Source organism: Lutra lutra, chromosome 3 (genome assembly GCF_902655055.1).
Source record: "Lutra lutra chromosome 3, mLutLut1.2, whole genome shotgun sequence".
Classification (NCBI taxonomy): Eukaryota; Metazoa; Chordata; class Mammalia; order Carnivora; family Mustelidae; genus Lutra; species Lutra lutra.
The window spans coordinates 31,498,699-31,525,225 of record NC_062280.1 but is presented as its reverse complement, the minus strand read 5'-3'; the positions used below and the strand labels follow the sequence as shown (position 1 = coordinate 31,525,225).

The window sequence follows — 26,527 nt, the reverse complement described above, 5'->3', positions numbered from 1 at the left end:
TGGAATGCTCTTGTGAAATGAAGACCCATGTGAGAGAGTAACTCTGAAACCTTTTTATTAACATAAATTTTGGTGCACAGAATTCCAAAGCTTTATTCACCACACTTGTTCTGTTTTTCCAGACGTCCAAACCTGGAATAAGCTCCCGTTTCACTCTCAACGCGGGACCATGACCTGGGGCATAATCTGACCTGACTTGCAGGCCAAATGTAATTAGTACTATTAGTAGCACTAGTATTAGTAGCACTAGTATTAGTACTGCTGGTGCTGGTAGTATTGATATTTTGCTGCCTGGAGTTTTGTAGGTTTAGCTCATGGCCTTTTTTCTTTCTTTCTTTTTTTTTTTTTTTAAATCTACACAGATGATTTGGATGTCCCTGTAGCAAGTGGCAAAGCCACACTCCTGAATTAGTTATCACACTTGAAAAGTCAAGATGACAACAGTCACAGTGGATCTATTTATTGAAACAGACAGGCTCTTTTAGCAGAATGATCAATGTCTTACCTCCTTCTGAAAGGCTTTTCCAGGGGTAGGAAATCGTCAGGCATTTGATATAAAGTAATGAACAGGGCTCTTTATTGGTCAGTTTCTAGAGCAGGCTTTTAAGCACTTCTGCCTGTAAATGTAGAAATGTGAGTGTGGGAAGTAAAAGGCAACAGCAAAGATTTACTAGGTGCATCTATCTTCCTGGCTTTTAGAGTCTTTGTGATTAATACATCTTTAATAGGGGACTGATCTAGATGCTTCGGATGTCAAAAAGCTAAATGTTACAGCATTGTCTCCTTGGTTCCAAACACAGCGGGACGATTAGCAGCTGTCTGAGTAACAAAGAGAACCTGAAGCCCACAGCACAGCTTTTATTTTCCAGATTTGGAATGCCTGAAGCTCTCCAGTGCAGTTGACAGCTAGAGGAATAGAAGCCTTGATTCACAGCCACTCTCTATGCTGTATTTCTGCTCGGCAGAAGAGAACCTTTCCTTTATACCATCCTCCGTATTCCAGAATAATTTTGGCAGGCATTGTTGGGCACGGAAGAGCTCCTTTTGCCCAAGGCTTGTCATCATCCTTTCTAATCAAAACACATACAAAATAATTTCAGCCAAGAGTGTATCCTAGATACTTCTTGATCTACTGAGGTACAATGAAAAGATTCACCTTCCTAGAGGCATTCAGAGAAAAAAAAAGTTATCTCATTCATTTATTCTTACTAACTTTACCCATTTAAAACAGTTGTCTTTCTCAGGCAAATTCTTATAAATTGCCTTCCAGTCAAAAGACTTGTTTTCCTATTAGCCTCAGACTGGCATTCTTACTTAACAGGAAATACACACTGAATCCTGCCATGTTTCTGTTGGCAAATATTGAGCTACCCTTGTTGGAACCTGCCAACAAGTTTCTTAGTAAGCAAATAGAAAATAAAACAAGCAGCTCTCAATGAAACAGAAGACACACTTGAACTACCTTGGAGACACTCAGTGCCCGAAGTCATCCCCAGTTACTTCTAGGGGACACATGCACCTTCGTTCCAAGTCGAACTGTTACTCACCTTTTTTTTTTTCTTTAAAGATTTTATTTATTTATTTATTTGACAGAGAGAGAGAGAGAGAGAGAGAGAACACAAGCAGGGGGAGTGGGAGTGGGAGAGGGAAAGGCAGGCTTCCCACTGAGCAGGGAGCTTGATGTGGGGCTCGATCCTGGGACTCCGGCCTCATGACCGGAGCTGAAGACAGAGTCTTAATAACGGAGCCACCCAGGCGCCCCAGTTACCCCCTGTAATCCTACAACTGATTTGGCTATACATGCAGTAATGTTAATTTAAGATGGTAATTTTTAAAAAAGTTAAACAAACATTTAAGTAATACATTTTCTTTACTACAGAGAGTAGGAATTGCTGTGTGGCTCAAATAGGAAACAGAACAGTTAAATAGTTAGAAACGTCCTAATTTGCAAAAACTCAGATCTTTCATGACACCTTTAGACCTTTACCCAGAGGGTTAACAAAAGATGTTGGATGGGTCTTTCTAATACTAATTTTCTTATTCCATCCTTTATACCTTAGTTTTAGCCTTTTGATTATGAACTATACACATGTACAGAAAAGTGGATAAGCCACGAATGTACAGTCAGTGAATTATCCCAAAGCATAATGGTTTATGTGTAACCATAAACCAGAGTAAAGACTAGAACATTGTCAACCTTCTAGAAGCTTGCCTTTTACTCCCTGCCCCTCCCCTAACTTCAATTACTGTTATTTTCTTTTGCAATTGAATTGTTCTATTTCAGAGAGTTCTCTCCTTCGGTCTTTAAGTAGTTCTCTGGTGAGGTGATCATCTCCAAAAGCTTTTAAGCTTTGTCTATGAACGGAGGTCATGTCCAAGTTACTTCTGGATTTTTAGTGACCAAGAATGTATGGGGACAGTCCTATACCTAAGTAACATATAGCAGATGTAGGATATGCTGTTACTAATGCTGGTGATGCTTTGGGAGAGCAAGCCATTTAATGTTCAAATCTCTCATTTCATAACCAGTGCCAGGAGGGGAGAGACTGGAGGTCTCCTGTGGCTCAGTGGTTGAAAATGTGGGCTCCAGGACCTGACTTGTGAATTCACCACTTACATACTGTAACTTGGGCAAGTCACTCAAGCTCTCTGTACCTTGGTCTCCTTACTATAAAATGAGAACAATAATAGTACCTGCCTCATAGGGCTTTTGTGAGGATTGTACGAATTAATTCTTGAAAGACCTTTTAAACGGTGCTTGGTACATGGCAGTTAATAAATGCTAATTTAGTGAGTGTGTGTTTATAGGCATGGGGTATGGTAGGAGGATTGTATACTTTCGAGTCAGGCAGACTTGGGTCTACAGTCTCATTTTATAGCTCCGGTCCAATTATTTACCTTCTGTGTGTTGCCTAAGTTTGCAAATTTGAATTCAGAGGTGATAATTACAAGTACCTCAGAGAGCTGCTTGGTCGAAGTGGTGGTAGGCGTGTGCCGGTACCTTGTGGAGGCGGCCAGATACGCTCACCTGCCCCTTCTTCTCGGTTTTCCTCTGATTGACATGGCCCAAGCGTTTAACTATGTCAGCTGTTAACTCTAGGCAGTGGAGACCAACATTTTTCTGAAAAGAAAAGCTATTTTTTAAGGACTTTATTTATTTGACAGATGGAAATCACAAGTAGGCAGAGAGGCAGACAGAGAGAGAGAGAGGGGAAGCAGGCTCCCTGCCGAGCAGAGAGCCCGATGCGGGGCTTGATCCCAGGACCCTGAGATCATGACCTAAGCTGAAGGCAGAGGCTTAACCCACCGAGCCACCCAGGTGGCCCAGAAAAGCCATTTTGAGAACCCCACTGTCTTTTCCCATGGAACGTTAAGCTCCGCAGAATCTTTGAGCCCAGTAATTTGTGATTCTGCTGAATTCATTCACTGGGAGAAGACCTGCGGCCAGTTGTGTCCCTGCAAAGCTGCACATCTGCTCCTGGAATTGCCGGCCTCGGGGCAGTGCTCCCCAGTCTCTTGCACAAGCGAGTAGCTATCTGCTTACAGTGACTGAGCTGCGGCCTGAGGGTCTGGGAGGGAACCCGAAACCACTCAGGCAGCTTGAGACCACAGCTCAGTCTTCTGGAACCACTGGAGTATTTAGTTAGTTACCATCTGCAAACGTTCTGTGCAAAAGGCCTCTTTTTTGTGAATGGCTCCACGTTACCTGAATGAGTACCTGCTGTAACCCCAAATGTCCGTTAGTCATTAGTAGATGAGGGGGGATTTGGGCCTGGACCTGAACAACATCCAGCCCCAATAGAAGGTAGGATAGAGAAGTGGAGGGACCCAAGGACACTGTTTACATGATGGGTCTGGAAAAGGAATAATCACTTAAATCCACATCCCATTGTCCAGAATTCAGTCACACGAACACTCCAGCCTGAAAAGGAAATGTAGTCCTTGTCTGAGCGGCCCCATCCCAGAAAGAGTTATTTGGGGGGAGGGGTGCTCACATCGTTGGACACTTAGCCACAGAGGCCAATCTCAACACCTTCCACTTGCTTGTGCCAAGACATCTCAGAAGACCAAGGATAGTGTCACGTTCTGTTGTTCAAAATGGGGTTAATAGCTCGCTCTCAAAGATTTCTCTACAATGATCTGCCACCCATTTCTCTGGAAAAATAAGTAAAATAAGAGTCTGAGCTTCATGCTTTGTAAGGGCTTGCTCTCGGGTCACTTAGTTAAGGCACCATTAGTGTCCTAAATCCAGATTCTGAAAATCTCCGGAAGCATGGGTCTTTGCAGCCTTTGGTAAGTGTTACTGTGCCCTGCTTTATTTTACAGTATTTGTTTAAAATCAACTCTGTGTCCTGACCTTGGAAAGAAATCACTTTCGGGGTGGGGGGGCGGTGAGGAATGGATCCCTCATATATTTTAAGTGTACACTTAATATTAATATATCCATATTTAAATATAAATGAACTTCCTTGAATTCAGTCTTCTAAAGGATTTAATTGAGAATTTGGTGCTCTGTCTTTTGTTGAATAGGAAAGTAATTCTGTATCAGTTTCAGAGTAATCAACTTTTTCTGTACTTTTTTTTTTTTACACAATTTTACAATTTTATTTCTTGACTCTGATAAAATGTGCTTAGGTGCTTATTAATGATGCGGCAGCTAGATGCTGAAGGGTGCAGAGCGGAGTTGTTACGTTGGTGATGTAGAACCAGTGTAAGGGAGGGTGGATGGGACTTGAGTCTTCTAATGATTTTTATCTAAAAAATAGCAGAGGGTTAAGCCAGCTGGTTGAATGTAGTGGAAATGAAATCATATGTCTATGAAAACACTTCACACTGTTGAGTACTATAAAATACTGCGATGATCATAGTAAAAGAAAAAAATTACTCACTGGTATTTAGTGCCATAGATAGTGCAAAGCTCAGAGGAGAAATCCTTCCCTCCTTTGGTGGGATGTGGAAGAAAGCAATTAATATTAGCACCAGCGTTCTTAGCATTTCTGTGACGGCAAAACCCTTAATCACAAGGATATCATTAGTGCTCTGAAGCATTTAATTTTGATGCCTGACAGCATTTTAAAATGCACAAACCTTTGATAAAGAGCAAATCAGAGCTGTGGTGTTGGAGTAAGAAAGAAAGAGGGAACAAAAACCACCTTCAGCCCCAAGTAATTAAATTTAAATATGCCGTTTGCATGAAGCAGAGATATGTATAAACCGTGGGTTTATTTTTCCTATCAGTGAAAGACCCCTCGAGTGAACATTGGCTCTTACATTCAGATCCTGGGAAGGGGGCATCCTGCTGTGGTTAAGAAGCCCTCTTCCTCCTAGCACTGGGCATTGTTGGACCACTGACCTCTCCGGGTTTGGGTTTCTTGACTTTCCTAAAGGGCTGTTTCCACTCTTCCTTGCCTGCAGGCTGGAGAGCTTTCACTGAATCTGCTTACTTCCTGCTTTCCTCCCTCCGCCCTCCTAATTTGAGCCAGTAGTGAAATGCACTCGATCTGTTTGAGCTGCTCCTTTCCCCACTCAGGGTCTCCCAAACTGTTTTTAATTCATTGCTCCTGATGCTGGACCCAAGCAAACAGTTCGATAGCCTGCAGTGATTCGCAAAGACTCCTTCCTGCCTTTCGTGGCTCCGTGTCTTTTTTTTTTTTTTTTTTTTTTTTCTTCCTCCTCTCCATCCTATTTGGGTGTCACGAGTGCCAAACTGCTGCAGTAAAACGACTTGTAGGTGTTTAATGGCGAGTCATTGAGGAAGCGAATAAAAGAAAATTGTAGCACTTGCATCCGTGGGGAGCAAGGGGAACTGCTGAGCTTTGAACCAAAGACAGTTAAATTTACCATTTTCTTAAAAGAAGCCTCCTCTGTTTGACATCAAAGCATCTCCTGTAATTCTTCGTTGTGAAATGTACCACTGTTGGAGAGGCACGATCGAGCCCCTCATCTGTGCTGTTTCTGCTTATGGGAAACACACACAAAGATAAAACCCACACGTGCCTTCTGCATGCATGTGGCCAGGTCTCTCACCAAACCTAACCACAGGTACATTGCAAATGGGGATTCTATTTAGAAAGCACTTTCAGTTTCTCAGAGATCTGTGGAATTTTGAATACAGAATTATTTGAAGGGGGGATAATTTATCTTGGCTTTCTAGTACAAAGCTTAGATCATTCAACCCTTCAAGCTTTGGTGCGTTTTTTTCTTTTGTCCTCTGTAGTGGTGGCTCCATCTTTAGAAAGTGGTATTCTACTACCATTTTACTGTTTCCAGTGTGTGTGTGGAAAGGTCTCCCTTCCATGTGCTTCATCTTGCTGTCCCGACCCTGACCGCAGAGGGCTCTGCACTCTGTTACCCGGACACTTCATCAGTGATGTCCTTCTGGTGGAATTTCAGGGATACACGCAATACCTAATGGCTTCTTCAGCCAGTCACTGACTTGTTCCACTAGCACATCTTTGGAGATAACTCTAGGTTTAAACAAGAGAGATGCTTAGGGCCCTTTCTGGATATAGGATTATGACTTGGCGAGGGGAGGGGGGATTTCAGTGCTATGATACCTTTGTGGTGAGGAGAACTATTTACATGCCTTTGCAATATAGAGGTGAAATGCTGAGGGGATTGTCAACATCTCTGTAGACCGAAAGAGCAGCCCCTCAAAATGCTGTCTGTGACAGGTGCAGCGAAGACTGCTTTTAATGTTAATTCACATTTGAATGACATTTTACAACCTGTATGTTTGCGGGGGCGGGGGGGGGGGAAGAGCTCAGAAGCCTCTCATATCTCTTAGAAACCAGAGACTCCATTTATAATTAGAATTGTCATTTGCTTTACTCCTAATTGTCAATTATTTTAGTTAACCTAAATAGCAAAATCAGACCCACAGAAGGTCATCTGAAACAGGTGCAGATGAAACGTTGTTTTAGGGATGACTTATTTCTGGTACTTCATATTTAGAAAACATCTCACTGTCTACAAAGATTTTTTCAAGTCTATTTTAACATTTAGTTATTGGTTTGACAAATTTATTAAGCACTCACTATGTGCCAGACATGATTCAATAGTTTAGATATCGATATGGACAAGGGAAAGCCCTACCTTTATGGAGCATACGTTCTAATGGCTCACACGCTTGTATCTGGAAGGAAGTTGTTTTACAAATAGGAGAGCGGAGGCAAGAAAATTTGAGTGACTTGGCCAAGATGGCAACTGGTAAATTTCAAACGCAGAATTACACCCAGAATCCTTCTAATAGTCATCGATCTTCCCACCAAATTAGTGAAGTGAAGAATACTTTTAAGTATATGAGTCAAAGATATTTTCATCTTTATCTCATTTCACTTGTCCTAGGTGAGCCCTCGATGATCACAGAATTAGAGTACTAAGTAATTTCAAGAAATTATTTTAAGAAAATCCCAGTCATACTTGGAGCAGGTGCACCTCTGTTCAGCCATCTTTCACCTTTCTGCCTCCTGTTAGCCACTGCAAATCTTGACCTACCTTCATAACCTTACTCCAAATCCTTCCATGGTTCTTTCTGCAATTTACAATGCCCTCTTCCCTATTCTGGCTTCTTATCTCAGCCACTATCTTTACTTAGCCAAATACTGTTTAACTGTTTAAATATAAATGCCTCTTTAGCTCTACTTTGGATTTTAAGTTCCTGGAGCAGAGACTTAAAGGGCATTTGTTGAATGATTGAACTGGAACGTCAATGTGATTTATAAGCAAAAAGAAAAGGAAGTCAAGAATGTGGTTTGGACTAAAATTACTCAAATACCCTTGAGAGTCATAGGATGTGGTCTCAGATAACAACATCTCGGGACAGGAAGATGGACATCTGTCAATCATTGGAAATATTGCTTCTAACATTTGAAAATTACGGATTTGATTAAATTACGTCACAGACCTTTCTTTAAAACTACCCTATGATAGCTTCTGTCTTTGTGATCTTTACATCCCTCAGTCATCTTTCGCAACCATACTACTGTCAGGCTAGCATGACCAGCCCTCCTTGTTGAGTGTTATGCTAAAATTCTGGCCATCAAAGAATGCCTGCTTATGTCCAGGGGCACAAAACTTTCCTCAAAGCAAACACCTCCTTTATGAAGGAAGTCTGTGGGTAGGTAGGAATGTTTCCAGTCTGTGTCTCTTTCTTGTAGTGAGGCTCCTTACATCAGCCTTCATCTTCCTCTTGGCTTCCCCTCCGACTCTTGTAGGTGTATTGCACATCTAAAAACACAGTATAATAAGGAAGCAGCCACCCCATTCTTCTTCCCATCACCACGAGAAAATGTGGTTAAGAAGAGACTTAGCAGGAACTGCCGCCTCTTGAGTTCTAGAAAATGGGTGTCTTCTCTGTAAGACTATTATAAAAATTTCCTCCTCTATTTTGTTGTTAATTCAGAAGAGGCTGAAGGATCAGATGGGGCTTCCTTTGATAGCAAAGACTGTATGTGATTCAGCTTTGTCTGTGCTTTTCCATCTCTGCCTTATTCCACGGGTGCTCATTAAGAATGTGCTTAGTGGATGAGTCAGTCCTGAGGAAAAACTACATCTCCACAGGTTTCGGAATGTAAGTTAGAGAACCGAGAGACAAGCAGCACATTTTTTTCTGCTTGGTCTTTTTATGTTGACTAAAATTTCCACTGTGGTGAGAAGCCCTCTTTTGAAGTAAGGCATTGATATTTCATAGCTCCTTTTGAACCATATTTTAAGGGCAAGAGTGTTCAATCTGTTATTCTATCAGTCTATTATCTTATAATTTTGTTGGCAAAGAGCAGAGCCCTAGGGTGTTTGGGACCCAGGATCCAAAACATTTCTAAATTGAGAAAGGGTTGGCAGTATTTACCAAAATGTAGAAACCTAACAGTGGTGGCCTCAGAGACGATTTTAGTGAAGACCCATATGGAAGTCCTGTAATACTGAATTGCCCTGTGTGAAAATTAAGTTTCTTTTCAATTCTCCCTCAGTTCTTCCCATTATTCCAAGGCTAGAATCTCAAGTTGGTGCCTGGATTATCCTATTTTGGGTAATGCAGGGAGAGGCAACAATATCTAGCAAACACTGATAGTATTGTTTACTCACATACTCATTTTTAGGGTTACCTGCTATTAACAGGGTTTTATTTATATCAGTAATAGGAAGTTTCTTCTTAACTATAATTCAAGTCAGTGTAGCGTGTGGGTTCAAGAGCACCATTAATGAAATCATAGCACAAGTTGTGGAAGGATGTGGCAGCAATTACATGAATGGCATGAGAAGACAAGCTTGGGAACCATTGGGGTAGGAGAATGATCGAGAAATGCCATTGCCAAGTGGCTCATCTGGGGAAGCAAGCCATGGCTGGGCACAAACATGGCAGGGTGACAGCTTCCAGTTGTGGAGATGGAGGCTTGGTTAGAAGCAAGTGGGAAGGTCGAGGGAAGAACCCCTGTGTGGCTTATAATGTGAAGCACACATCCAGACTGCCTCTTCCCTCAAGAGTGGTAGCCCTGTAAAGCCCAGTGTTTTTCCTTCCAAGCTGGTGTTCTTTGTAACAGAGAGGGTAAGACGCTCTCTTCAGGGGGAAGAATGGCCGCCATGTTTGACTATAGAGCAGTTGCATGTTGTAGTAGGTGTATTTCTTCATCTCACTTGGTCATGGATTGCTTTTTTCACTGTGGCCTGATAAAAATGATTTTCTGAAAGACCTCTGTCCAGTAAGAATTCAGACATGACAGCCACACAGCGTAATACCTTTCGGGAACTGGAACTGTTCTCCTTTACTCTTTCATCTCATCTCCTTAGGCCGAGTCAGAGCACACACGGTTGGTTTATTTACACGTTTGTGCATATGGATTTTTCCAAGTACGACTGCGTTAGAAATAGTCTACACAATTATATGGGGGACGCCCAGCCCGCGGTATTGTGAGGAGTTCAGTTGAGTTCATATCCCCCTTGAATGGTCACAGGAACACTGCTGCTCCAGCTTCTAAAATGGAAATCAGGTTCATTGCCCACGTGCAGCAGATTAGGGATAACCCAGTCAGAGAGAAACCAGCTTAGTCAAGCAGTGCACCCCAAGGGCAGCCAGACAGTTCTTTCCCGAAGAATCTGTTCATTATCAGGATCTGACCCAGACCATTTCTGAGAGAAAGTCACTGTGTAACTTTATGATCCCCCTTCCTCTGCCGCTTTCTTTTGAAAACCCTGGCTTTTCTATTTCACTTCCTAATCCTGAACGTCAGTTTAAAGAGCCCCTTTTTATGGAGTGTATCCTGAAGTGCTCTGTTAGACAATATATTATTACCTGGAGTGAAACAGCTTTTCACAGCCAGGCAGCCTTCTTAGCCTTCTTGCCATCTCTGTATTTGAGAGTCCCTCCTTGCAGTTTGCTGGACAATGGTTCCATGTCAACCAGTAAGGAAAGAGAGAGAGAAAATGTGTGTGTGCGTGTTTGTGTGTGTGTGTGTGTGTGTGTGTGTGTGTGTGTGTTGGGGGAGGGAAGCCTAAATGCAGCTAATGAGCACATTTCCGTTTTTCATTTTCTTCAGATGTTCAGTGGCTTCCATATGTCTGTTGTGTGCAGCTCTGTTCACCCAGTTTGGCGTTACTAACCTTGGGGTTGCCTTTGATGGAGGACATGTGTATCCACTGTGCCTTTCACTGGTGTTTATGCCTGAGGTTCAGTCTGGAATAGCTTTGGGGGGAAAAGAGTGGGAGAGGGAAATAGGGCAGGGGGTCGGTGTACATGCGCGTGTATGTGTGTGTATACGTTGGGAAAGAGCAGGAGGATGACCCGACACTATGTTGTTGTTCCTCAGTGGCCATTTTGTGATAGTTTCACATATTTCCACAATTTGGTAGCAAACAGGATTGTACATTCAGTTGAGGGAGGCCCCTAATCTCTGGTTCTGCAGACCAGCTTTGTTAGGTAAGTTGACGGGTTTCATGAATGCTCCTCTTCTCCCCAGAGATGGCACATTTGTGTCACTGTATTTCCCAGCAGAGCTTGACAACAGCGGGAGACGTGACTATCACAGTGAAGACAAGGGCAGCCTGGTTTTATAAATCTCAAGGACCCCTGCGAACAGAGCCAATAGAGGGCTGCTTTTGCGTCTTTCTTAGTGGGAAGAAGAAAGTTTGCTGCTCAGCCGGCAAAAGCAATATTTCAGCTTCTATAAAAATAGCTTCAAAACGTCAGGCATGTCCAGAAAGATAATCATTGTTCTATTTGTGCTCTTCATTATTTGCATCACTGCGTCAAACTGGAAACTTAGCCACAATTAAACAGTACTTGTATTTATATTGGAAAGGATAGAAATTGTTTGCATTTCCTACAGTCCCCTGGGAAGAGTGGCAGATTCTCCTGCTTGTATAAAATTAACGATCAGTAAGATGACCACTTGGAAACTTTGGATGTAGGAAGAGATGCAGTTTTACTGAACTTAAAAGGAGGTCTTCCAGTGGATGTCACAACTTGCAAAAAATAAAGAAGGAGGTAGCGTTCTCTATAGATTTCGTGAAGAATGGCTGCAGGTTCTGTGGAGGTGATGCGGTAGGCTTTTACCTCCGAGAATATCTTTCTAAGACCAAACATATACCAACATATTGGAAGGAACCATAAAAATGGTATGCTTTTGTCCTGGGGAAGACAGACACAGGGATCTGGGAAAGACAAGACAGTCCTTACACCTTTCTTAAGTAAAATGAAATTATTGATTGCTTCCCCTTTTGTTTTTGTTTTTCCCAATAGCACCTTCATCCATTGCTTTGGTCCAGGCAAAAGAAGTTACAAGATACAGTGTTGCTCTGGCTTGGCTGGAACCAGATAGGCCCAATGGGGTGATCTTGGAGTATGAAGTCAAGTATTATGAGAAGGTATTACTTGAATGAGCAAGCTTCCTTCCTTCTCTTCTCCAGACTGTCCGTCCCCCACTCCCTCCCTTCCTCTCTTCCTTCCTTCCACCCCTCCTTCCTTCCCTCCTTCCCTCTTTCCTTCCTTTTTCTCTTTAGATTTTAGCCAGTTAAAAATCCAAAATGCTAGTGAATCTCAAAACCAAATGCATTTTGTTCCCCAATCGAATCCAATTATGAATTTTATGTATTAAGTTGGTTATCTTGAAAAATAGGAAAAATACATTGTGTTCTAATATAACCATTTTTTCTTTCTAGTAATGGAAATCAAGATAACTAAGCGGTTCTTATATATAAGCCTTCTATCAGTGAGAGTGACTCATAAAAGTCGAAATAATGATCTGTTTAAGTAGACCACTGCTATTCAGAATCATGGTGTGGGTTTTTATGACTTTTAATAGAAAATCAGGGAAGGAAAATTACATTTTCAGCCTCTTAAAGTTATAGAAAGACATTATTTTTACAAATAACTTGTCTCCCTTAAAGGACAGAATTCTGAAGAGAGCTATTTGCATTCAAGATTGTCTGGAAAATGAACAATTGACTTCTCTTTCTTTTTAAAGATAATCACTTATTGGCTTCCTTATTAAAAGCAGAAAGGGGACAGGATTTATTTTTTCACTGAAACCAGATTACAACATTTTTGACATTTTCTAGACAGAAAATAGAAAAAGATGAGAGACCTTCTTACGGTTATTTCTGTTAAATTGCTGTCTGTGGACTGAGAAAAGCCACCAACCATCATCTGATTTCCTTTTTAAAAAAGATCATAAGTAAAGATCTGCATATGGTCAGTGTCAACAGTGATCACACCCAAACCCCACATGTCCTTCAGAGTCTGAGATCTTACAATGGTACTTCCAACATTGAAGCGAACAGGAGGTTTAGAGTTTATTCATCTCTGTTTACTTTCAACTTTTTTAAGATTTTATTTATTTGGTGGGGAGAGAGCAAAAGTGGGGTGAGGGACAGAAGAAGAAACAGACTCCCCACTGAGCACAGAGCCTGACATGGGGCTCGATCGCAGGACCCCAGGACCACGACCTGGGCCAAAGTCAGTCACTTAACTGACTGAGCCACCCAGACGCCCCTTACTTTCAACTTCTAAATACACTGGCTTGGTTCCTTTAATTATGTGCCTAGAGTAAGTGGGGGATTTATTTTCCCAACTTCTCTAATGTTATTGCCCCACGATGCAGGATCAGAATGAGCGGAGCTACCGCATCGTCCGGACGGCTGCCAGGAACACAGACATCAAAGGCCTGAATCCTCTGACTTCCTATGTGTTCCATGTCCGAGCCAGGACAGCAGCTGGTTATGGTGACTTCAGTGAGCCCCTGGAGGTCACAACCAACACAGGTACCAACTTCTGAGGCCCTTTTTACAGTCCAGGTGAAACCATATTACAGTGAGATCCAAGGAACTGTACCTAATTTCTGGTTAGGCGAACCTTCTGTTGGTAATGAACATGGTTTGAGATGACGATGTCTGTAACTTAGAAAAGCTCATGCTCTTTAATTAATTAGTTAATTAATTAAAAGATTTTATTTATTTATTTGACAGAGAGACACAGCGAGAGAGGGAACACAAGCGGGGGAGTGGGAGAGAGAGAGAAGCAGGCTTCCCTGCTTAGCAGGGAGGCTGAGCAGGGAGCCCATTGTGGGGCTGGATCCCAGGAATCTGGGATCATGACCTGAGCCGAAGGCAGACGCTTAACGACTGAGCCACCCAGGCTCCCCAGCTCATGCTCTTTAGAAAAGAGCATTTTTTCATATTAACTATTCTGTCTTTTCATGTAATTAGAGAATGTTTTCTTCTTTTTCTTATTTTGAATCTTCTATTGATCATAGAAAAATGGAAGTGCTAAGTGGACGAATTGAGAGTTGCATAGCTATCTTAAAGAAGCTAGGAAGTTTTCTCCTAGGAAGAGTAAAGAAGGGACTGGATTTATTTTCTTTTATTTATTTCTAAGAATCTGTTTAAATCAAGTCAGATCCGTTTTTTTTAAAACCCTTTGGACAAACATCAACTCTCAGCATTGTGAGTTGGACTCCTTGCTTGACTTGAAAATATTAACAAAGGAGATACCCATTGAATAAGCTGGCTATATAATTAACAAATCGAGATTGAGCTTACTGGATAAGGAGATCATAGAGAAGAATCTTCAACATCAGTTCTAGAAAGTAATTTTCTTCATGAATTATTAAATAAAGTAAGAGTAAAAAAAGAAGAGAAACTAATCTAGGATTGAATCTGATGGGGTTTGACATTTTTGAGCGATATTCCTGGAAGGCTTCAAGGAGGAAGTGGCATCTGATCTGGTCAATAATGAGCAGGTTTTTTGATAGATTTGGAGAGGGGGATGGGCAGGGATTCAAAACTGCTTGTCCTTTTTCAAATTTCCAAGTGTCTTTCATTAAATAAGAGTTAGGGCTGAAACCAGAAAAGAAGAAAAAGCAATGAGTAGTAAGGTTTACCAGAGGATTTTTTAAGAGTCTTCTGGTTGAAGTTCTTCCTACAAATACATAAAAGAAAAGTCTTCATCTCATTAAGGCTGTCTTAGAAATGCTGTCGCATAAATACTTATCAAAGGGCAAAAGAAGCTGTGAGCCTTCCCAGTGGCTTCCGTCCTTGATACTCGTGACCCAGTCAGAAGTTCTAGCTCATAGGACCTTCCCAGAGGTGATCCTTGTGTAACTGTCTTTGCCAGTGCCTTCCCGGATCATTGGAGATGGGGCCAACTCCACTGTCCTTCTGGTCTCCGTCTCAGGCAGTGTGGTGCTGGTGGTCATTCTCATTGCGGCTTTTGTCATCAGCAGGAGGTAAGCACTTAAGCCACTCGCTGCCCACCCCCACCCCCATCCCACTTTTTATGAGGGTTCTTTTTGTCTCCTCCCCTCAAAGCTGAGGCTTTTGATTAGCATCATAAACAGGGCATGTGTATAGCCAGCTCCTTCCTCTTGGCTTTGATCTCCCCATACCGCTATTGGAGCTGCTGGCTGCGCCTGCCCTGGTGGCAGCCCTCACAGCTGAGAGTCCTGGAAAGACCCAGCTATTTCCTGGAAACCCAGCCAAGAAGCAAGCCAATGAGAGATTTCCAGATTCTCTAAGCTGTAAGGTGTTACATTTATACCTCTCTTAAGCTTAGACTTACTGCCGGAGGCAAAAAAGAAGCCATATAAAACTTGGGTCCAAAATTTAAGCTTTGCCTTTTGCTGTATTACTTAAACTCTTTGAGTCCTTTTGTTTCCCTTTTATAAAGTACGGATAGTGGATCTCAGAGATCTATCTCTAAGAGTTACTGATAGGAGAATTCTGATAGGTAAAGTAGCTAATCCAGTACACAGTAGGCGCTTCAACTTGAGTTTGGTTGGTAATAATTGCAACCAAAGCAAATGATTGGGTGCCACACTCAGTCTTCTTTTGGGAGAAGCCATCACCATTTCTAGAGAGTTTCCATTAAGCACGCTGTAGGCATGGCATTGTTCTTGGAAATGAATCTAAAAAAGATTACTTAATTCTGTGTAAGTCTACAATCTAATGTGATACTTGAAAACCAATCTAGAAAAGAAAAAAAAAAATGGCTTGGCAGTCTGTTTTTTTCAACCACTTTTCCTTACTGTTGTTGCTCCCATCTGCTTATTAACACTACTCAGAGGCTCCAGAGGAAGGGGGTGAGGGGGGACAGCCTCTCATCTCTAGTATGTGCCCACATCTAGGCTTCTCCAACCTTCAGTCCCCTATGCTATCAACTGTTTCACAAGGTGGGGCTTTTGGCAAAAGAAAGGCAGAACCTGGGGACATCAAAATAATCCTCTTCAGTATAAACCTTTTCCCATTACAGAAAAGGAACATGATACTGAAGAAGACAAAGTACTTGTCTAGATTATTACTTTCCCTCCGTGGGAGAGCTACTACTGGGCACCCAGTAGCCATGATCAGCTCCCTGCCCAGTGTCTGCTGTGTCCTCTAGCTCTTGCCACTGGTCTGAGCAAGCCATCACACTCTTTGCTCACTTTGTGGTACATTATAATTAGGGTCATGACTGTATATCCTAATGTGCCGGGATGGTCTCAGTTGTCACATGTATCTATTAATAGCCTGCTTCCCCACTCCCATGCTCCAAAGTGTGCTGGAATTACAGAAATCAATCTCGGTCGCTCTATACACAGTATGCACCAAGAGGTCATTGTGTGCAGGCACCACCTACATTTGTCATTGTGTTTGTTCTTTTTGGGGCAAAGGCTGTCACTGTGTGTTTGATTAGAGCCCTGAGTTCATCCCGAAGAAGTGAAATCCACAGTGAACACTTCTCCCTGTGCTGGACTATACACAGAGTCTACGTAGACATGCCCACTGCACCCTATATATTACTAAAGCTCAGTCTTTGGAAACTCTGATTTGGCCTAAACAGAATTTCAATTTCAAGTTTTCTTTCCTTTTCTGGCATTTGATTTTGGAAGCCAGTCAGGATGGACCTCTTTCTTGTCCATTGCCTTTTAGTTTTGGGTACGTACACATGTTGGGCACACAAACACAGGGGAGCGGGACGCAATAATACATGTCCATCTGATAGTGGGGGGCAAGAGTGGGATGGGAGACTTAGTGGAAATTACATGGGCTTTTTGTTTTCATTTTATATATTTCTGCATCTGAAAATTTAATCAATAAAATATAATCACAAAGACGTTTAAAAGTCTAAAAGTAGAAGAAGAAAAAAAAAAAAACTTAATTACCTCCACGTCGAAATAATCTTTGGCTAAAATCCAGCACCACGTGATGCTTAGAACCATTGGAGAGAACACTCCTTTGCAGAAAGTGGGTCTCATGTGTTATCTCAAACTCTTCTTTGATGTTGAAGGGAAGCTTTGTCTACTTGTCCAGCTTTTCCTTAGCGTTACTTTTCTTTTTCCCAAGCCACCTTAAATATAACAATGAAACCAGAATAATTAGGACTAAGTCACCTCATTATAAGTTTCTTTTGGATGCCCCACTTTGACGAAATGAAAGCAAAAGCACAAGAATGTGTAATGCAGGCAGACGAGCTTATTAAAAGCTTGTAGCTATAGGAAATAGAATCGCACACTTGATGACTTAATTTTATTTCTGCTTTTATTGATCACTTTATTCTTTAAGTTAGGATTGATAGGAGGATACATCGGATTTCCAATTATGAGTCCATGCCCTAGAGAATTGAGCCTGTCGAGTTACCCAGTGATGATTCTTGTCCCTTCTCCCCTCCCTTAAGAAAAAAATGTCACTTCCCAAGGCTGATAAACACTGCTTGGTGATTGGTCCTCAATGGATCACTTTTTAGAAAATGAAATGTCAACCCCTTGCCCTCCTATTGATTCTTCTTTAGTGTCGGCCATAAAGCTGTCACGGGAAAGGCCGCCTGGAGCCAGGTAGCTGACGGGCTTTGCCACGGCTGATGCACACTCAGCTGATTCTTCTCCGTAAGCAGGCGGTGTGCTCTGTCACACTGGACTACTGATGTTTCAGTGCGACAAGAGCAGGTGAAGAGAGAGGAGACATGTAGTGCGGACGAAAGTCTGGTCCCTGCTTTTAGTGCAGGTACAAATGAAAGGTGGTAAATGGCACCCCCAAGCAATCTTGCCAGCCCCCTGGGAAGGTAACAAATGGAACACCCTGGCCCGGAAAATGATACGGCTGCTTCTCGCCCTTTAGAGCCACAGAAGGTTGATGGCACAGTCAATGCTAGAGACAAGGGGATCCCTTATGAGGTGATTCCCCCCCAACCAAGTCCAACCAGGTCATGGTGTGTGAGATTTTTTTCAGAAGTAAAGGACAGGGACCCACACAGTGAGAAAATCTTCAACCCTCCTGATTACCTCAAAGAAAAATCTGTCTGGTGCTAATTTGTCATTTAGGAAAGAGGAAACGGCCTCAGGCTCACAGCTGGTATCTTGCTAGTTTTTTTTTTTTCTTTCTTTCTTTGGATAGCAATTGCCTCATTTATTTCATTATATTTTCTTTATACTGAGAAGCCTGAGCTTTAGGCAAGCCAGGGTATTTCCCTTTTTTTCAATGAGAAGATCGCTTTTTCATTTGGCCAACTTGGATGTGTTGTAAACATTCAGGGATCTCAGTGAAAGACTCCAACTCCCACATTTATAGAACTTATTTATATATTTAAAATGATACACAAAGTAAGTTGACTTAAGACCCGTGCTATGTGTTTACCGCCCACATTATGCTAAGCAAATTCACTTACTCTTTTTATAAGATTTTTTTTTTTTTTTTTTTGAGAGAGAGAGAGAACAAGAGCAGGGGGAGGGGCGGAGGGCGAGGCAGACTCCCCTCTGAGTGGGGAGCTCCATGTGGGGCTCCATCCCAGGACCCTGAGGTCATGACCTGAGCTAAAGGCAGATGCTTAACCGATTGAGCCAGCCAGGCACTCCAGAAAATTCACTTACTTTTTTTACAAGCATCTTCAGTCAGCGCGCTTCATCCTTGAATTGGATTTCAAGACGTGTCAGCTTTCCGAGCACACCGCTGTTCTTGCTATTGGGTTCTTCAGGCATCGTGCCCCTTTACTTACGTGATGCTGTCCCTAGAAAGTTCATCCCAACCACGTCTGTACATTCTCTTGTGTAGTATATGGCACCATTCCCCATACTCCTGTAGGTACCTATTGGTGGTCTCCACCATGTAACCACTTTATTGCTTTCTAAAGTGATTTTTGAAATGACTCCTAACAATGACATCATAAAATGCAATGATAAGGTCATAACCTCCGGGACTAATGATCGAATGTGTCACATTTCCCTGGTCCTCTGCATCTTTATACGTGATTAAGTGATTTCGTCAGGTTGTCCCAAATATGATTAATCCCCAGTTGCTTGAGGCCAGTGTGTCTTCCCCAAATACTATTTTATTGTGTGAGAAAAACTTTTGAAAGGACTAGAATATAAGACGAGTCACTCATTTCTAAAGCCCAGTTTGGTGATGAGAGGCAAGTATTGCCTGATAACCAGGCAGAGGATTGCTACTGGGTTTTGGTTATGTCTGTTTTTATGGTAGCGTATATTGTACTCATTTTACTCAAAGAAGTGAAATTGATTTAAAGAAAAAAAAATGAGGTTGTTATGGTAAGATTTGTGAAGAAGTACACAAAAGACCCTGGTTCAGGAAACTACATCATTATAACACTGGCTCCATCTGTACTGGGAACCTGGAGAGCAGATCAAACAGTGAATAAACTAAGGTTACACAACTGGTTAGTTGCCTGATTTGGACAAGAGCCCATCTTTCCTGACTTCTAATACTGGCACAGAAGATTCTAATGTCCTCTGAACTGAAAAAAAGGACCTACGTTGGAAGTCCACACTGACCATACTAGCAGACCAAAATTTCAGGAGTCTCCTTGGTGCCGTTGGTAGCATTTGTAATCTGTGAATTACCGTGCCCATGTAATGCACACTATAAAGTCAGACTTCGTGAGTTGGTTTTGTCTTCATCTGAAGGCTAAGCTTTTCTACTTTGGAGTTAACCGTTCATGTAATGTGAAAACAGTTACCATTCAGTCTGTATCCATCTTCCCTGGTGTCCTAATTGGAATATTATGATCACATAAGAATGAATACACTCAAATGTTAGCCTAAATTGGCTCTGATGAAGTCATGTAAATTCATACAATTAGGGGGCAGATGGTACTGCGGGAACATTTCTAAACAACTTGCGTGCAATTGTACAGTTCAATTTTACCCATTTCAGAATGTGGCTCGGGAAGAACATTTAGACATCATTCGGTGCAAGAACAATGACAGCTTAAGGAAGGGGAAAAGAAGGATGGCTTCTATGAATCTTCATGGGTGACGCCATTAAACGTTAGAAAGGGTCCTCCTGGAGCCATGCTAGTTATTACATTGCTTTATCTTCTTTAATCTGCACTTTAGCTGAATAAATTACTTACCTTTTACTAATTAGTTTTGGAACAGTGAACCACATCAATCAAATCCATCCACTTGATCAAGGGAAGTTAGTATTTTAATCAAAGCGGGGTTTGTACTGGGCCCCTGCCACGCTCCCCCTCCGGTGTTTTGTTTGTGTTTTTGAACAGTCAAGGTGGCAGAAGGACACATTGGTTGGGAGGGCAGGCTCAGGGCTCACGCTGTTCCTCCACAATGCCTGCTAATACCCTGATTCTGTCCCCCTTTGACCGGGGCTGGGGAGGGCTCAGCTTCCGAACTCGCAGCTTCACCTGCGGGATGAAGCTCTTCCCTTTCACCCCTGCGGATGAAAGGTCCCTTGCTTCCTTCTGGAGCATTCACTAACAAACCACTCCCCTCCCCACCCTGTCTTAATCAGCTTGTCTGAGTCCCTGTAATTAGAAAATCTTCAACAAAGGTTTCCTTCTGCCATTCAGGTGATCCACCCGTGGATGTCAATTTAAAGTTAGCACCTCTATTGGCCCTGTGGCGCCCTCCAGCCTGGCTGACCGGCTTCAATGGGCTTGCTTTCTTGGAACAATAAGGGACACATTGTCCTCCCCTGAGCCAAGGAGAAAGGGTCATCAGGTGACAAAGGTAGAGGCAGACTTAGGCATTTTAGCTTCCAGTATCTTCTGAAAAAGCTAATAGGCTACCATTAGGGTTTGAACAGTGTGATTCCTTGTGTTTCTTTTCTAGTATTTTCTGTACTCCCAGAGGGTCCTCTCCCCCAAGGAACACTGCAAGTCAAGAAGTTTCTTTAGAAATACACCTTCACCTCATGTTTAATTCCTCCTTTTGTGTTTAGAAGTCTGAGGAGGGGATGGGCGTGTGGGTCTTAGAATTAATGATCCCTGCCATTTTGCATTTCCTCTGGCTTCACACATATTCAATGGATGTGCTTGATGGGAAACAGGTAACTGCCCTCCTGGGCAGCTGGAGGCTGTTATTTCTGTTGGTATATTACAGGGTTTTTGACAAACTTGGTGGTATTTTAAAGTTGGCACCAAAGCCCTCCTGCTCAATGCATTATTTTGCTTCTCTAAAGGAAAGACTGTTCAGATCAGTATTGGAGATCTGAAGTGGTTCAAGAGATATACTTGTAATTTTAGATAATGCTTTTAGGAGCTCTGATAAGATACAATTGCTCAGGCTGGCAGGACCCTATCACTCCCCTGGGACCAAGCCACGCGTTTCCCTGACATAAAATCTTGTTTTCATAGTTCCTGACCTTACACTCTTTATATTTCCTTTAAAAGGCGGAAGGGGTGGGGGACGATGCAGGGGACTACATCTTTCATGCAGACGTTTGGTTTCAGGACATTTCAAAGTGTTTCATTTCTTTGATGAACCCATGGATTCTGAAAGCAGTGGCATCCAGTTTCAGTGGATTTACTAACGTAAAATGTAGTATTGCTTATAATAACTCTCATCAGAGATCTTGATGTAGGTTCATCTGTACTATGAGAGGCATGTGAGATTGTGAGCAGATCGGGGCAGGTGGTGCGCTCCTCTCCTTGCTAAGAGGGTCATGGGGGAACCACGTTCCCCCCCACCATGCCCTGCCTCACTTGTACAGTGGAACTGAGTGTGTGTCTGCCTGCCTGCCTGCCTACTTCCCTGGGCTTGCTGGGAAGATAATTAAATATTGTGGCCCTTTAAATCATTTAAATCAATTAAATCATTTAAAAATGATGGCCCTTTTAAAAGTTAAAAGCAAAGTAAAAAGGCAAACTGTTATTTGGGACTGCATTCCACACACTTGGCCGTAACCTGAGTGACTGAATCTCTTACCGAGCTGGTTTCTGCTTTGTAAATAGTCAGGGAGGGCATGGTCATGTGTCCAGAGCACCTTGGAAAGCTGAACGCAGTGTGAAAGCGTGAGGTTTTATTACTTGCAGGGCCGTGATACCCATGGAGGGATCTCTGCAGACAATCTGGAGGGATGTGGGGATCATGCTGGGGCTACTCTCCGGTCGCCCCAAGCAGCCCATCCACTGCTCTGCTGTTCTCTCTCTTACACAATCATCCCCCCTTCTCTGCTCAGACAGAGTTCAGGTTTCCAGAATTTGACGGGACCCCACTGTTGAGATGCTCTGTGGCCTGGAGGGGATCTTGGGTCAGCTTCCTTACCTGCAAGAAACACAAGAACAACTCCAATGTCAACTTTACATTTTGGGCAGAAACATAAATGTACACATTTTATTCACTTAATTGGTCTCATTTTGCCAAACTTTGAAAAGCTATAGTACCAACTGAGTTGATTTTTTGATTCTTGTGACCTATATACATACACATAGATAAACATACATGCATACATATGCAGTGTATCAAAATTATTGATTTGAGGTTTACATGTATTCAGGATTTCTGATTCTCAAGACTTTTATTACACCCAGATCCCATTTCCTTTTTTTTTTTTCCAGAGAGGGTGAGTGCAAGCCAGGGTGGGGATGGCAGAGGGACAGAGGGAGAGGCAGAAAGAGAATCTTAAGCAGACTCCCCAGTGAGTGTGGAACCTGAAAACAGGCTTGATATCACAACCCTGAGATCATGACCAGAGCTAAAATCAAGAAAGAGTCCAATGCTTAGCTGACTGAGCCATCTGTCTCCCCACCCTCCCCACCCCCAAAATCTCATTTCTTCAGGACATTTAGAACAGAATGCCAATGGTGAGATTATACACCATTTCTTTGGAAGGAGAATTCAGCTACAAATGGAAACTTCTCATCTTTACTCTTGCAAGTTTTCTGCAAACTCTATAGAATGTAATCTAGTAAAAAGCAAATATTTACCTTTTAAATTCTCATTAATAATTTATGCATTTGTAAGCAACCGCTGAAACCAATAACCACAAAACTATTGTTTTAAGAATATCATATGATATGATAATGAGACTTGTGGTAGTGGTTATTCTGGTTGTAGCAACAGGACTGACTGTTACAATGAATACTCTTGCCATTTGATTTCTGTAGAATTCATCCATGGAAACTTACTTTAATTCAGAATATGTATTGAAAAATTAGCCAGGAAACTTAAAATCTGTCTTCAGTAAGATAAATTTATTCTTGAGATTTGAATTATATTATAAAATATTTGTTTTATCACCTTAGTTTAGTATCATGGTTAAGAGCAGAGACTCTGGGTTCTGATTGCTTGAAACCATTATTTGGCACCAAAGTGACTGTTAACTCACCTTATTATTTTACTTCCCATAAACCTCAGCTTACTCATCTGTGAAATGTCCACAATGTATTTGCCTGACTTACAATGTGGTAGCAAAGAACTTATGGCAGACAACTTTAGAAAATAATTTTGTTTTTTTTTATTTTTAATTAGACGGAGTAAATACAGTAAAGCTAAACAAGAAGCAGATGAAGAGAAACATTTGAATCAAGGTACAAAAACTGGATTAAAAATAATTTTATTTTTAGAGCATGTCATATTTTCATTATAGAAATGCCTAAATTAAATTCATATGACTATTAATTTTACAGCCCTTCCACAAAATTATCTTCAGGGTATCCAACTGAAATCGATGATTTGGGATTGTTTCAAGTGAGATTAAAGATGGGGGTTGGGGAAACTTGTTTTCCCTTATTTTATTTTCCACCCTGAAAAAAGTATTGGTCTTGCTGGCTGATTTTTGTAGCTGGGTGACAAGGCTTAACAGGTCACAGTTTTTCTCACGTTTGGGGGGAAAGAAAAGAACTTCCAGGAATGAACAGTAATTGTCCCAATCCCAAGAGTATTTGCTATGGCATTCAGGACTACTAATATTTCTTCCATGTACTCTGGTTATTTGGGGATTGAAGAGTAAATTTGAAGAACTGGCCCTAGAATGACTTGAGCATGAGAGAAGACTCTTTTTTTTTTTTTTTTAAGATTTTTTTTATTTATTTGACAGAGAGATCACAAGTAGGCAGAGAGGTAGGCAGATAGAAATGGGGAAGCAGGCTCCCTGCTGAGCAGAGAACTCAACGTGGGGCTCGATCCCAGGACCCTGAGATCATGACCTGAGCTGAAGGCAAAGGCTTAACCCTCTGAGCCACCCAGGCGCCCCAAGAGAGAAGACTCTTAAATGGACAGCGGTTGATGCCCCTCCTGGAGTGCCATCCATTAGAACATTTAGAACCTTCTGAGATGGTGGTGGTCTCTGTCTGCATTACATTAGTACATTAGCCAAGAGCCACATGCACCATTGAGTATTTGAAAAGTAGCAAGTGTGAATGAGAAAGTGAATTTTAAGTTTATTTAATTTTAACTAATTTACATATAATAGCAACTTATGGGTAATGGCTACTCTGTTGGACAGCACAGGAAGGTAGAAGAGAGAGAGACCACAGGTAGGAAGGATCATCTTGAGAAAGAGTTTCTTGACTACAGCATATAAAGTGCTAAAGGATATGGGATATCTGAACCTTCTGTTATTTATTCACCCTGTTTTCTTTCCAAAACCATATTTTTTTAAAATTTGCATGTGATATATATATATTTTTTAATGACTTTTTTTTTTTTTTGAAATGAGGACAAGACTGACAGTTCTGGAAAATCAAGGGGATTATTAAGTCAACCAGTGCCCTACACCTTCTCTGTGCCCCAAAGCTGTACTAGGAGCTCTAGCAGGGAAAGGAGAATTCACAGTAATTACTAATGCTTCTTGCCCCAGACATCTCTGGGTTCAGTGCTCACGTTCTGAATTTAGGCTGCAAGTTGACTGTGGGGTTTGGCTGAATTACACTTCTGGTATTCAGACCATCCACACAATGAGGCAACAACATTTTCTCCAGCTGAAGCTTCCAGATGAACTGTGGTGTCTTTACTAATAGCACTTTTAAAAGTGCAGGTCCAATACAGAGTTTATATTCTCTTTCAGCTAGCTGGTGTTATCCCTCTTGTCTATTTTAACCCAGCTTTAATCTTCATTTGTTAATTACTGGTCACATGCTTAATTGGTCCAGATATTGGGCAAAAGGGGGCACCACGTAGACATGGCCCGTTGAGAAAGAAAGCTCCAGTTACCTTCCCAAGAAAGGATGGCTGGAGATGATGGGTAGGATATGAGCAACTGATCTGGATACCTAGTATTCAGCTAACACATTCCCAGTTTTCTTGTAGAGACTCTCTTTTCCTCCATGGGATAGGTGGTTTTTCAGATTTCATCCTTGAAGTGTGAAGACATTCCAGGAAATCAGTCAGTAGAGCTGTAGCCTCTTAAGTAGCTAACAATTCTTTGTTTACCCACTAATGAAAACCAGAGCAAGAATCTAAATATTTCCTATGTCTATGCTAAGTATTTTTGTCATGCTAAGAACACTTTTCTGTACTGAGTATTTTTAGACGTGGACAACTTAAGTTTATTCGTGGTTTTTGAGAAGTGTTCAGCCATCCTATCACATGTTTATTGCTTAGGTGTTAGAACTTACGTGGATCCCTTTACGTACGAAGATCCCAACCAAGCAGTTCGAGAATTTGCCAAAGAAATCGACGCATCCTGCATTAAGATCGAAAAAGTCATAGGAGTTGGTAAGTATCTGAGTATCTCTCAGATAAGCCTATTTTCATTGTAGATATTAAACATACATATGTGGATTATACGAATTTGTATGAACATAGTGTATATCCATGTATTTATGTAAATATCGGTATACATGAAATTTCCTTGATCTATGTAAAACATGAACACAGTGCCCAGCATGTAAAAAGTACTCAACAAATGTTTGCTATTCCTTTCATCTTGAATGTATTTCTGGTCCATGGTTGATTCGTTTTTTTCTTTCCCAAAGGTGAATTCGGTGAAGTATGCAGTGGGCGTCTCAAAGTGCCTGGCAAGAGAGAGATCTGTGTCGCCATCAAGACCCTGAAAGCTGGTTATACAGACAAACAGAGGAGAGACTTCCTGAGTGAGGCCAGCATCATGGGACAGTTTGACCACCCGAACATAATTCACTTGGAAGGCGTTGTCACCAAATGTACGTGGGTCGCTCCCTTTACAAAGCCAAGTTAGAAGTTACTGGCAAATTAAACACACATTTTCTTTCCAGAGAGATGACAGATGGAGCAGACCCACTGATTGCTAATAGGAGGAAATCAGTGCAGGACAAGTCATTAATCTTGTAGTCAGCTCTCAATGGGTCTACGGGTTAGGCTGATTCCCTATTTCCAAGGCAGCTTGTGTGAGATTTTAGGGAAATTAATATTGCAGATTTTCGGTATGCCTCGCCATCTTTCAAACCTTCGCTAGACCAAACTGATTGTCACAGGGTAGGCGCAAGCAGATGGTAAGCAAAATAAAATTTAAGTACTTTTCATATAAACCACAACAAAACCTCGCCACACCTTGTGCTTGAAGCTTCGGCTCCAGATGCAGGGAGTGAATCTTGGAAATCTTTATTATATTGGGGGATTTGCTTGTCTGCTCTGCCTGATTTATGGCTGTTGCTGTTCAGCACCTATTTACAGTAACACCTGGATGAACCTTCCCTTTTTTTTAGCCCATTAGCATTCCCCAAGCCTGTGAACCACGCTTCAGTTAAAATACGACACAACTCAACAGATGCATTTTGTGAAGCAAACCCTGAATACATCTGTAAGGCTGGCTAAGACCAATTTATAAAGCACCACATGGACGGACAGTCCAACCGAAGCCATTGTTGTTGAACATGGCTCTGTTCCAGGAG

At 41.8% G+C, this 26,527-nt stretch overlaps 1 protein-coding gene across 2 annotated transcripts in view; it reads left to right on the top strand.

Annotated features, from left to right (window-relative positions):
• Window positions 1-26,527, top strand: part of EPHA4 (EPH receptor A4) — a 143,722-nt gene that overhangs the window by 98,085 nt on the left and 19,110 nt on the right. For both annotated transcript variants that reach the window (XM_047721323.1, XM_047721321.1), the window contains exons 7-12: window positions 11,735-11,859; window positions 13,095-13,254; window positions 14,606-14,717; window positions 23,187-23,245; window positions 25,260-25,373; window positions 25,634-25,819. In XM_047721323.1, the coding sequence (XP_047577279.1) occupies window positions 11,735-11,859; window positions 13,095-13,254; window positions 14,606-14,717; window positions 23,187-23,245; window positions 25,260-25,373; window positions 25,634-25,819 (756 nt within the window). The remainder of the gene's footprint in view (window positions 1-11,734; window positions 11,860-13,094; window positions 13,255-14,605; window positions 14,718-23,186; window positions 23,246-25,259; window positions 25,374-25,633; window positions 25,820-26,527) is intronic.